This window comes from Rutidosis leptorrhynchoides, chromosome 2, assembly GCF_046630445.1.
Source record: "Rutidosis leptorrhynchoides isolate AG116_Rl617_1_P2 chromosome 2, CSIRO_AGI_Rlap_v1, whole genome shotgun sequence".
In the NCBI taxonomy this organism is placed as follows: domain Eukaryota; kingdom Viridiplantae; phylum Streptophyta; class Magnoliopsida; order Asterales; family Asteraceae; genus Rutidosis; species Rutidosis leptorrhynchoides.
The window spans coordinates 565,608,834-565,621,453 of NC_092334.1; the positions used below are offsets into that span (position 1 = coordinate 565,608,834).

The 12,620-nt window shown below is 36.5% G+C and overlaps 1 protein-coding gene across 2 annotated transcripts; it reads left to right on the forward strand.

The window, feature by feature from the left end:
* The first annotated feature begins 6,830 nt into the window (after positions 1 to 6,830).
* Positions 6,831 to 11,063, forward strand: LOC139893146 (V-type proton ATPase subunit G 1-like). 2 transcript variants are annotated; one of them, XM_071876291.1, is made up of 4 exons: positions 6,831 to 6,893; positions 7,649 to 7,760; positions 8,630 to 8,730; positions 10,863 to 11,063. In XM_071876291.1, the coding sequence occupies exons 2-4, from the start codon at positions 7,670 to 7,672 to the stop codon at positions 11,004 to 11,006; spliced, it is 336 nt and encodes a 111-aa protein (XP_071732392.1). In that variant the 5' UTR covers positions 6,831 to 6,893; positions 7,649 to 7,669; the 3' UTR covers positions 11,007 to 11,063. The 2 variants fall into 2 exon arrangements, with proteins under 2 accessions (XP_071732392.1, XP_071732393.1); XM_071876292.1 differs by having other exon boundaries at positions 6,843 to 6,893; positions 7,665 to 7,760.
* The last annotated feature ends 1,557 nt before the right edge of the window (positions 11,064 to 12,620 follow it).

Sequence of the window (12,620 nt, forward strand, 5' to 3'; positions counted from 1 at the left end):
TTTGATGTGGGGCAAGGAACCTGAAGCAAGGTCAGAGTAGCTCACGAAAGGGAGTTTATCAAGACGCCACCACAAGCGAACCTTTTCCCAAATGTCAGCAGCCGTTTTGCAAGAGAAGAGGGCATGTTGGATACTTTCGGGTTCATTGTTGCAGACCGGGCAAAGAACGGTGTGTAGATCAATGCCCTTATTGTCTAGTTCAATTCTAACCGGGAGCCTGTTTTTCTGTACACGCCACATAAAAATTCCTACCTTTTGTGGGATTAAAGTATTGAGCAACGTTGGATCGGGTAACGGTATATTTGCCATTCTAGCATCTGTTAACATCTTTGCGAGTGATGAAGAAGAGTATTTTCCATTCTTCTCGTGTTTCCAAGTCCACGTATCCGGATTGTTTGAAGGGAGGGGAAGACTGTGTAAATTCTGTTCCAGATTTTCGAGATCAGTGGAGGACCTCCACCTAGGTTCCATGGCCCAATCCCAGGAAAATTTAGGTCCTGTATCAGCCCATGAAATTCGATCAGCTACGGTAGCAGTTTTGTTGAGTTCGAGCCTGTGGAGCCTCTGGTATTTGAGTTTGAGTGCCAAGTTTCCACACCAAACTTCATCCCAAAAACTCGTGTCGGTACCTGTGCCTACAACTTTAACAAAAGCATTAGCAATATCACACCCTAACTTGTTTAGGGTGTGTTCAATCTCTAAGATAGAACACCAAGTTCGGCCCAAAAATTTTTTAAGATTTGAACTCTAAGATGGTGAGAAGCAACCTAACCCACCGTGAGGTCCATAAATGCTTTTAATTACATTTACCCAAAGAGAGTTTTTTAGAGTTAAAAAACGCCACCACCATTTTATTAGGAGAGTAAGAATTTTCAACTTAAGTAAACCAACATTGAGGCCACCGGATTCGTAAGGTAGGGAGATTAAATCCCAATTTACCCAAGCCATTTTCTTGTTGTCAAGAGACCCTCCCCAAAAAAAATCATGACGCAAACCTTCAAGTTCCTTGATAACACGAGCGGGAGCCTTAAAAAGCGAAAAATAATATAAAGGGAGACTATTTAGAACCGCTTTAATGAGGGTTAATCGGCCACCGTAGGATAAGGATTTAGCTTTCCAAGTGGAGAGCCTTTTTTTGAACTTTTCGATAACGGGGAGCCAATTTTTGTAAAGCTTAAGATTTGCACCAATGGGTAACCCTAGGTAATTGAAAGGGAAAGATCCTTCCATACACCCAAACCAAGATGCAAGTGAATTAGATTCCTCCTTTGTGACCCCAATACCGTACACACAACTTTTGCTTAAATTGATTTTGAGGCCCAAGAGATTTTCGAAGCATTTTAGAATTTTCAAAATGTTTCTTACTTCCGCTTTATTCCATTTGCCAAAGATGATCGTATCGTCGGCATATTGTAAATGAGACACAACGATCTTATCTTTTCCTACTTCTACTCCATTTATAATATTTTTATCAATGGCAAGTTTAAGTAGATAGTTTAGGCCTTCGCTCGCAATAATAAACAAAAAAAGGGAGAGAGGGTCTCCTTGTCTAACACCTCTCTTAGGGAAGAATTGGTTAGTCGGTGAACCATTTATAAGTACCGAAATAGAGATGGATGTTAGACAAGCTCGAATCCAATTGATCCATTTAGACCCAAACCCCATAAAACCCATTAATTTGAATAAAAAATCCCAATCTAAACAATCAAAGGCTTTTTCAAAATCGACCTTAAAAATAAAACTTTTTTGGTTTTTGGTTTTTTGTTTTTAGTTCCTCGACGGTTTCGAGAGCAATTAGGATGCCATCAAGGATGTATCTATCACTTATAAAGGCACTTTGCTCTTTTCCAATTAACCATGGAATTACCACCTTAATCCTATTGGCAAGTAATTTAGATAGAACCTTATAGTAGCTACCAATGAGACTAATAGGGCGGTAATTTGAAAAATTTAACGGGTCCTTTACCTTTGGAATAAGCGTGATGAAAGAGGCATTGCATCCGTTAGAGATCCTTTCATTTTCCCAAAACCAATTCAAAGCATTCACGAGATCCTCTTTAATGATGTCCCAGTATTTGGTGTAGAAGAGAATGTTGAAACCATCCGGGCCGAGGGCCTTGTTTCTGCCACAACTTTTGATAGCTTGAAGAATTTCGTTTTCACTAAAGCGTGCTTCTAATTTCTCGACCATTTTACTGTTCAAACACGGCCCATCCCAGTCATTAAGTTCTAGAGCCTCGGCATTCAATTTTTCGAAAAGTGATGCAAAGTGTGCGAGGGCTTCATTCTTTATATCCTCGGGTTTCGTTGACCATATACCTGCGATGTTCACACCATGAATATTATTTTTTTGCTGCCTTCTACGTATCACGGTATGAAAGAATTTGGAGTTCTCGTCCCCTTCTAAGGTCCATTTGAAGCGGGCTTTTTGCTTTAACATTTCAATCTGAGCTTTTTCCAATTTGAGTAGTTTGTCTCGAGAAGTCATCCAATCTTCCAGTTGAGATTCATTTAGGTCAGCCGATTCTACCTTAATTTCCCAGTTGTTGACCACCTCCGTTAAATCTTCAATTTCAGCTTTTAATTTCCCGGGGGAGGTTGAGTACCATTTACGAAGCTCGGTTTTGACGTTTTTCAATTTGTCTCGAAAAATACAGTCGGGGTTTTTACTCTTAACATCCATCAACCATGCCGCTTTAATTACCCCAGGTGCTTCTTTGTGATGTAGCCATTCATCAAAAACTTTGGTGGGTTTAGGACCAAAGTCGACGTTTCCTTCTTTAAGCAATATCGGACAGTGATCCGTGTGTTTTTTGTTAAGAACCATTGCGTGAACATTTGGCCATTGTTGAAGAAAATTTTCAGAAACCAAGAATCTGTCTAGTTTACTGAATTCCAACCCATTCGTACTAATCCTCGTGTAGGTTCTTCCCCCGAGGGGGATATCAATTAGGTTGTTGTCTGTAATGAAGCTATTGAAGCGTTTGGCACGATGTTCAAGGAAATTTGTGTTTTTTCTTTCTGATTTGGACCGAACCTCATTGAAGTCTCCTAGTAGAACCTACATAGCGTTGTCGTAATTCATAACATCACGAAGGTCATCCCACATTTTCTTTTTTGCATCATCCGTGTGAGGGCCATAGACATTGACGATTATGAGCTCTGTACCTGCATTTTTCCATATTCCTTTTATCGCAATAAAGGAGTCTCGTTCAACAACACAGTTAGCAATAAACAGATTAGGGTCCCACACAGTAAGAATCCCTCCCGAATTTCCTATTGAATCCTTAACAGCGTAATTATACCCTTCATTACCCCATATTTTCTCAATCCAATTTTCAGGGAATTTTCTACATTTAGTTTCTTGCACAGCAATGACAGAGGGGTTTTCTCGAGAGATTAAATTTTTGAACCAGTTTAGTTTAATTTTATCATCTTTTCCTAAGCCTCTAATGTTAAGTGAAAGCATCTTCATTGGAAACATTAATTAAATTAGACACGAAAAAAGGATACCTCCCTTACTGTATATGAGGTTTCCTGGATAGTCCGAGAATTGATCCCACCTGGTTGTAGCTCAGTGAATCATCCGAAAGTAGCTGCTCTGTGTTTGTTCTGCTAGATCTTTTTGGCGGTTTGCTACCGAATGAATTGGAGGTGGACTTACTTCCTTTATTTTTGCGTTTTACCTTGGGAATTCTCGCTTTGGCTTTAGCATTCAAGATTTTTGATGAGGAGCTCCACTTTCTGATGTTTGCCCAAGTATTACCGGAGGATTTGGAATTGGAGGGTGCTCTATCTTGATATGTTTTATGTTTCTTGTTCGGGTATTCCATTTTTCTTTTTCTTAAGGATTTAGTGTTTTGGGATATTTTTTATCGAGGGTTTTACTAGGAATGGGAGGTTGGGGGTCTGTGTTGGCAATCGAAGGAGTGTCGTTCTGGCAATTTTCACTTGCAGGTGGGTAGTTAATTTCACTTGGGGTTAAAGTTGGATCAAAACAAAGATTTGCAAAACCTATTGGGTCATTGAAGATCGCGCTGTTGGAGTTATCTGCTGGGGTCGGGTTAGGAATACATGGGCTTAGCGTAGCTTGGTTTAATGGGCTGGGGGTTATAGGATTAGATTGGGCCGGTATTTTTGTCTTGGGGGTCCAGTTGGCTTTGGGGGAATCAGATTTGTTAGGTGATGTGCCAGATACAACATAATCATCATTTAGGTTTACAAGATTTTCGTTAGGTGAACCGTCGATTTCACTTGTCTCTGTATTTGAGTCACCTACTTTTTGGTAATTACCGATACTCTCGTTATCTCCCATGGTTGAATTTTCAATGCTATCATTAAATGATTTGTTTCCGTTTGATGTGGGTTTTCCAAGGTCGGCGGTGCTATCGAAATTGCAGGCTGACGTGGCGTGCCTTTTGGAGTGACTACCTTCTCCGTTGTTTTTCCGATTCTCGGTTGCCGGAATTTGCTTGTCCTCATCGTCGTTTTCTGAATCCGATTGTGCATATTCCGATTGAAAGCTCGATTTGCTGCTCGTGTCACTTTGAGTTTCCTCGTCAGAGTGTTCTTCCATGTCGATCTCCACAATACAATTAAGAGTCCTCAATTATTTGAACATAAAAAACCTTGCCTCCGGCTATAGTTACTTCTGCAATTGTGTTTACCAATTTGTGACCCCATAGCTTGACCAAGACTTTACCCATTACCAGATTTTGATTGCCTGTAAAATTACAATTTTGGAAATCGTATACAGGGCCATACCATTCTGCTATTTTTTTGAAATTCTTCTCTGACCAACATGAGATCGGGACCCCTTTTATGCATAACCAAGAAAGTCTGGATGATTGGAAGCATTTGTCCTTGAGTTTTCTCACATTCTTGAGCCACTGTTTGACTACATGATTTTCCGAATTGAGTATGTTATTTACTGTATCCTCATTGTCAAAGGAGAGGCAGATATCAAGGCCTCCTAGATATTTGATATTAAACTCCGTTAAACCTTCCGCTGAGCAGAGGATTGGGAATTGTTTGATGAGATCGAGGTTAATGATTTCGCCGATTATAGAGTGATCTAACTGTTGCTTATTCGTTTCTTCTTCATCGATGCAGATTCTCCGGGTAATGTCATTCCTTGTTGGGGTTGATTCTTTAAGAATTTCATTGAAAGAACGCTCGTCTCTGCTTCCTGAATTGTTTTGTTGGTGGTGGTTATCAATTGGGGGCTGATTTGGTAATTGATGAGGTTTATGTTGTTCGGGGGGAGGAGGTGGAGTTGGTGTGTTATGAGCGGTGTAGCGGGTACATTGAATTTTCGATTGGGTTGTGGTTGTTCAATTGGCTTCTCTGACCTGGTGTTGGCTCGGTAAGCCCTTAACCAGTTTCCACCAAGATAGATAGTGTTTAATCTGGAGAGGAGGTAATTTATGTCATTTATTCCCGCAAATCTAACAAACCCAAATTGTTTTCCATTTTTCAGTACTTTGTTGGGAGGAATGTATACATCTTTCACTACACCATATCTCTTGAAGAAGGTGCGTAAGTCATTTTCGGCCCAATGCTCGGGATGGTTAAAGAACATTATAAAGATAGGTTCAGTGGGTTCGGTGGGGATTTGTTGCTGAATGGGGATGTTGTTGGGATAGGTAGCGTGTTGATGATTGTGGTATGGTGTGTAGGACTTTGAAGGATTGTGATTACCGAATCTGTTGATTAAGTTGCGTAACCTATTATGCTCCAGATTGGGTTTACTTTTTTGTTTTCGAGTGACTGTGATCCACTCTCCATTTTCTTCGTTGTTGGTGTTGTTGGTTTTATTGACCGGAATCCATTTTTTGGTGTTGTTGGTTGTATTGATCGGAGTCCATTTCTTGGTTGCCGGAGTGGGGGTGAATGGGGAGGTGGGGAAAGGGAAAGGGAAAGGGGAGGACATTTTTTGGTGTTGTTAATAACTCTTGTAGTTGCCTATGTTAATTTAATAGGTTTGCATTTGTAATTGTTGGTTATTTATATCGTTGGATCTGTCTTTCAGATGTTGGTGAGTGAGCCTCAGTGTTACAAGAATAGTAAATTATTTTGATAGAGTTTAATTTACTTTATGTTTTTGCTAATTGTTTTAATTACATTTTATTAATTTATGGGTTTATATATCGGGAGACTATGCAAGTTTATCGTTTTGTTAGTCTATGTCAACCATATTTATAAATGATTTTGTAGGTCATTCAAGTTTATCTCTGCATGTTTATAAGCCATCCATATTGGAAGTAATATTTTGTAAGGCATTCAAGTTCGTTTATTGTTCCATACGTACCAAATCTAGCTAAAATCTCACTAGAAGATGTGAAAATTAACACAAATAACAAAGCTTTTCTTAGTTAATATTATTTATATAATGATTAGTTGTTATCAAATACTGAGTATTTGCGTTTTTTTTTTGTTTTTTTTTCAAAGAGTTTTTAATCGAATTTAGTATATATGTAACAATATACGAATTTGAATGACCTACTAAATCACTTTCAGATATGAGTGACCTACAAACATGAAAAGACAAACTTGAGTGTCCTACAAAATCATTTTCAAAATTGAATGACCTACAAACACGAAATAATAATTTTAGTGACCTCCGGATAATTTCCTTATTTTATTAATTTTATTATTAGTGCGAATTATATAACTAGTAGAGTAAATATAAGTATTGTATTTGTGTTTATATTTAATTATGTGGACTAAAAATGGAAAGTGGTAGATAATGTAGGTGCGATAAATGAAATAAAGCCTAAAATCCAAGGACTCAATCATAATCATAAAATAAAATTTCCCATAAAATTTGCACCTCTCATAGATTTACTCCTCGTTTGCCTCTTCAAATCATCAAATCGATCTCCGATTCTCAGGTATGTTTTTTAGTTTCTCTTTCTCATGTTTGAATCTTTACTCGAATTAATTTTATTTCGGTATTTTTGTTGTATATCATAGTTTTTGTTGACTCTGTTTATGCTATACCAGTTTTAAATTTTATCGTGGATCTCGAATCAACTATTGACCTTAATAGTTTTGGTGAACTCGAACTTAGACCTTGTTTGCTACAATAATACAAAATCAATTATGAACATGAATCTTATATGTGTTTACTTTCGATGTTCATAATGACAATAATAACCAATTTTCAAATACTAGTAACTGCTTAAAGTTAATTTGTTTCAACGTGTTTTTTTCTTCTCGAATTCGTCTTTGTAAACATGATTACTGTTTTCATGAGATACTAACATTTGCATCGGTAGTAATTAGTTTACAAATTTCACAATTTAGTTGTAAACTTGTAGATAATGTAATCAATTTCAATCTAACAAGCAACTTGTTGACCCTAAAAGTCAAACACTTTTTCAGCCAAAAAGTAACTCTTTTAGATTACCATTTATCTTTGAGGTTTACCATCAAAGCTTTAGCTTTACTGATCAATATAAACCATAAAACTTTTGAATTTGTATTTTTTATTTTATTTTGTTGCTTTGAAGATGGCCCTTCAATTTTCTTTGTACACGTATGTATTTTTATCATTATAAAAATTATTATCATGATCATTATACACAATGTGTTCTTTTTTTTATGTTCTTATCATTTAATCATCCGAAATATGGAAATTATATAGCCTTTTCTTGTATCAGCAAACATGGATTCTAGCAGGGGTGGTCAGAACGGAATTCAACTCTTGTTAGCTGCAGAGCAAGAAGCTCAGCAAATTGTCAATGCTGCCCGAAACGGTACGCTTTACTTTACTGCTCTGGACATTAGTCTTTCCATTTCATGTTTATATTACTATATTAAGTTCTGGCACCTTAAAAATTTATAAATATTGTTGTCTTGTTTTTACAATTAACCATCAATGTCTAATAGCACTGTTGTAAAAGTCGGTCGACGCATCGGTTTGGACTAGCCCATCTTGACTCACCCAAAAACGTCTTAAAAGTCAGTCAACGCTAAAAAGACAGATCAAAGTCAGGCTGAGTCGGTCAAAAACAAAGTTAGGTAAAAAATTGTATCTTTTAAGATTAGATTATGTCACATATATCTATGTTTGAATTACTTATGTTTTATGTTTGATATATTTATGTTATATGTGTGTGTGTACGCGCGCGCGCTCTCGTGCGTGCTCATGCGTTATGCGTGTGCGTGCCTGCATCACGCGCTTGTCCCTGCCTTGCAGTGTTGCAAAAGTCGGCCAAGTGGCCGAAGCGTCGTTTTTAGGCATGGCCGTCGCGTTTTCTCCAAAAACGGCTAAACAATTGTCAACGATAAAAAGTCGGTCAAAGTCGATCAAAGACGGTCAAAGCCCGCAAAGTCAAAAGAAGTCAAAGTTTGGTCAAGATTTGATATGTTTTGAAATCAGGGTTTGCTTTATTTTTTGGGCCGTTCTTTTTTCCCATGAAGCAACGAACATACCGACCGACGCGTCCCGACTCGCATTTTTTACAGCCTTGCCGCCTTGTCACCGACTCGACCCCGACTCACGATTTTTACAACCTTGTCTAATTGACATGTTGACTTCTTTAGTCCAAAATGTTAACAATTTCTTGAGGATTAGACTTCGTGAATATGCAATTAGTAATGCCGTCTTGTTTTTCGTTTTCAGCAAAACTCGCTAGACTAAAACAAGCCAAAGATGAGGCTGAGAAGGAGGTTGCTCAATTCCGTGCTCAAATGGAAGCTGATTACCAACGAAAGCTCACTGAGGTATGTCAAAACGTTGAGTAACTGTTCAAATATGTCTTTAGGACATAAACATTAAGACATAATCATCGTTCAAATATGTCTTTAAGACATAATCTTGCTACAGAGGTTTGAACACAAGTGAGACCTCTTGCGAGGATGCCAACCACTAGGTCATTTTGTGATGGTTATTAATATTTGAGCTTCCAAAATTTTTTTAAAATTTTTCTTAGCTTACTTTTTTCTATGATACCTCAAAAAATCTTTTTCATTTATTTACTACTAAAGTGAAAAGGTAATCTAGTGATTTTTTTATTGAAACCTTGAAATCAACGTCCATTAGTGCATCAACTGTTGTAATTTACTAGCGACAAAGGTCTGACACAAACCTTGGGACATAGATTTTAGTAATCCGGCTTTGTGAAGTTATCAATTATATTTATAAAAAAAATTAAGGTGGCGAAAACAGTTGGTAATGGCTGTTTTGGATCAGCTCGGGTGGTAGGTTAATATGGTTGGTGCTTTTACAAGTCGTTAACCAGAGACACTTATTGGCCCCATTTTTTTCTTTCTTTTACGTCTTTCTATCGTATTCAAACAATTGTCATATATAATACTCTGTATATCCGAACCCAATTTGTGAATATATTTTTGTAAATATTTGTGAGCCTATCATTTCCTTTTCGGGGGATGACACACTTTTTTTTAATCCACACACAAAAACTTACTTTTATACCCTTACTTTACAAAAAGAAAGAATTACGTGGTTGGTACATGTGGTTTGTTCACTTTTTCATCACAACACCTAAACTTTAAATTTTGCGTCGTTGGTACCTGTGGTTTCATTAAATTACCTAGTTAGTACCCCAACTAACGGCCGTTTATTTTTAAAGGTTAACCCCTTACATGTGCCACACATGTGAGGGTAATTTCGTCTTTTTATTTAATTTTCTTCATATAAAAACACCTGCAAAATCCAGCACACGCGAAAATGGTTAATTACTGCTATTTATGGGGAATTACTAGCTGCATCATCACTTACATCACTTCCACAATCAACCGAATCATCATCACGACCAACAACATATATTGCTTGTGGACCCACCTGATCAAATACAAAAAATCAAATGAACAAGTCATTTAAAGAAGGTTATTACTGTATTAAAAAAATACACAATATAAAAAATTAAGAATCATATTTGTTCAGTTTTATTGAAAGTAGTGTACAGAAAAAAGATTTAACATACCATTGATACCATGCCATCAGCCCAAGTAACTTTAATATCACCATTTCTAAGCCCCGTAATATTTCCAACCCAAGAAAGATCTGAAAATTCGTTTACAGAATCTCGTTTGACCTCATTTTCATAAGTCAACTCTGAACCATCCTCACCACCGCTAACTGCAGTAGAAAAATATGATAACCGAACAACTACATTTTTTTTTTTTTGGCGAAAAATAGATATAGATATATTATATAAAATGAAAAATAAAGCTCTTCACAAAGAAGTGAAGTAACCAATTACAACAAGCATAAAAGCAAATGGGCTTACAATTGATTCTCGCCCCATCTGCACTTAACAATCCAAAATAAACAGAGGAAAAAATCCAACATCACAACCAACACTCTAAACCATACATCATTTCTAAACCAATCTTTTTATTTGATGGTATTGATGGTCAACTTAACACCATCTTAAGTAGGTGTGAAATTTAAAGTTCTACCCATCTTAGTTATGAGCATGAATAATCATGAATTAACCCTCACATGAAGAAAATTAAATAAAAGGACGAAATTACCCTCACATGCGTGGCACATGTGAGGGGTTAACCTTTAAAAATAAACGTCCATTAGCTGGGGTACTAACTAGGTAATTTAATGAAACCACAGGTACCAACAACGCAAAATTTAAAGTTTAGGTGTTGCGATGAAAAAGTGAACAAACCACAGGTACTAACGGCGTAATTTTTTCTTACAAAAATGTAGGTTCAACTCCCTAGATAAATTTAGGGATATAATTGTAAGTTTTATGATAGAAAGTGTGTATGAATCAAAAACTGGTGTATATCACCTCCCTTTTCTCTATAACTAACAACACATTCCAAATTGTCACCTCTAGAAAATCGATAGAGTTATCTTCGTTTTGTGATTACAGACTAGTGGAGACTCAGGTGCTAACGTGAAGCGTCTAGAGAAGGAAACAGATGCAAAGATCCAACATCTCAAGACAGAAGCTGAAAGAATTTCAAGTGACGTTGTCGAAATGCTTCTCAAGCATGTAACTTCTGTTAAGTATTAAACTTAATGTAGCTTTACAGTTATCTGTTATCTACATGTATCTGAGTATTTTTATTTATTTTTCGTGTGTATCATCTTATTATTTGATTTATCATTATTGAATAAAATCTGTTCGTAACACTACGGATCAATCCTATGTGAGAGTTAGGGGCTGTTTACTTTTTTCTCCATTAAGTTCTGTATGGGTGTAGCTGGCAGTGTGGATATAGATGTCAGTATAGATATGATCAGTGAATAATAATTGTTGTTTACTTTTTGTGCTCAATAAAAATCTGAATGATAAAATTGACTATTTTACCCTCAATCTAAATATTAATTATGTCTACTTTGTTTTATTATATAAAAATAAAATAATGAACATAATGAAATAATAATTGATAAAATTATGCGATTTCATATATGGGGTTTTCACAATTTGTACATTCAGCATCCACCATTTGTACCATCACGAATTCTCCAGTTCATATCCCAACCACGTTCATATTCATATATACTCTGTATCTATAATATTCACATTAATAAAATTCATACTCAGCGTATAGCACTATCTTGATAACAATAAACAATTTCAATTCGTTACAATTCATACTTAGCTTATCATCTGATGCTATTGCTACCTAATTGCTCTGTTTCCTTCTTATTCTTCGGAGATAAACATGAAAAAGGTTCGACCTAACCTCAAATCCAAATCAACCATTTTTATAACCTCCATCGCAACTTGCAGTCCCTAATTAATGTTTAATCATTATCACCATCATATATAATAACTTCAACCCCAACCCTAGCACGTGACAGGCTACCAGAGGATAAAGTGACCGAGACCAGTGGAACAAGTGACGACATCCGTTTGGTTGAAAATCGTTAGCGTCCAAGGTTCACGTTTTGATTTTAAAGATGATCGTTTGAAGATGTGGATTGATTTTGATTGTTGTTTTTTGTTTAGAAGCTGTGAATGAGTATTGAGGGTAAGAGGTGGAAATCAAATGACCATATGGGGACAACAGCCCTTTTTTGCATTAATCATAATGCTCTCTAGTAAGATGGGATAAAAAATTAAGTCAAAAGTAAACAAGGTTGGGTGCTGACCGAGTAATCTCTCCAAGACATTAATCTCAATTAAGCTAAAAATAAACAGACGCTTACAAACTTCATGATATCAAATTGTTGAAGCATTTGTTATGCACAATAATATCAGTATGGATGGAATGGAATTTTGTGTTTTGGTTTGTTTTGACCACTGTTCATATAAATAGGTAGGATTCAAAGGGCAGCCCAGATTAGGTTGGGCCACAGGTTTAAATAGGCTGTATTGTTTTAAATTCAATTGGGTTTGTCTCATCTTTAAGCTGCTTTATTTAGGAGGGGCCTAACCCCTAAATAAAAAGGTTTTTGTGACCAACAAAGGGCATAAATTTTAATGGGCTGGTTTTGTGTGCAACAAAGGGTAAGAGTGTCATTTAGAGTCTAAATTGAACTTCAGACAGGTTTAAAATTCATGGAAATTTGATTTTATCATTTTCATGGCGTCTCACACTTTTTGTTTTTTGTTTTTTTAACCTACTTATTTGCCGGAAGTTCATTCGGAAGCAATCTCTCTATTCATAAAACACTGAGA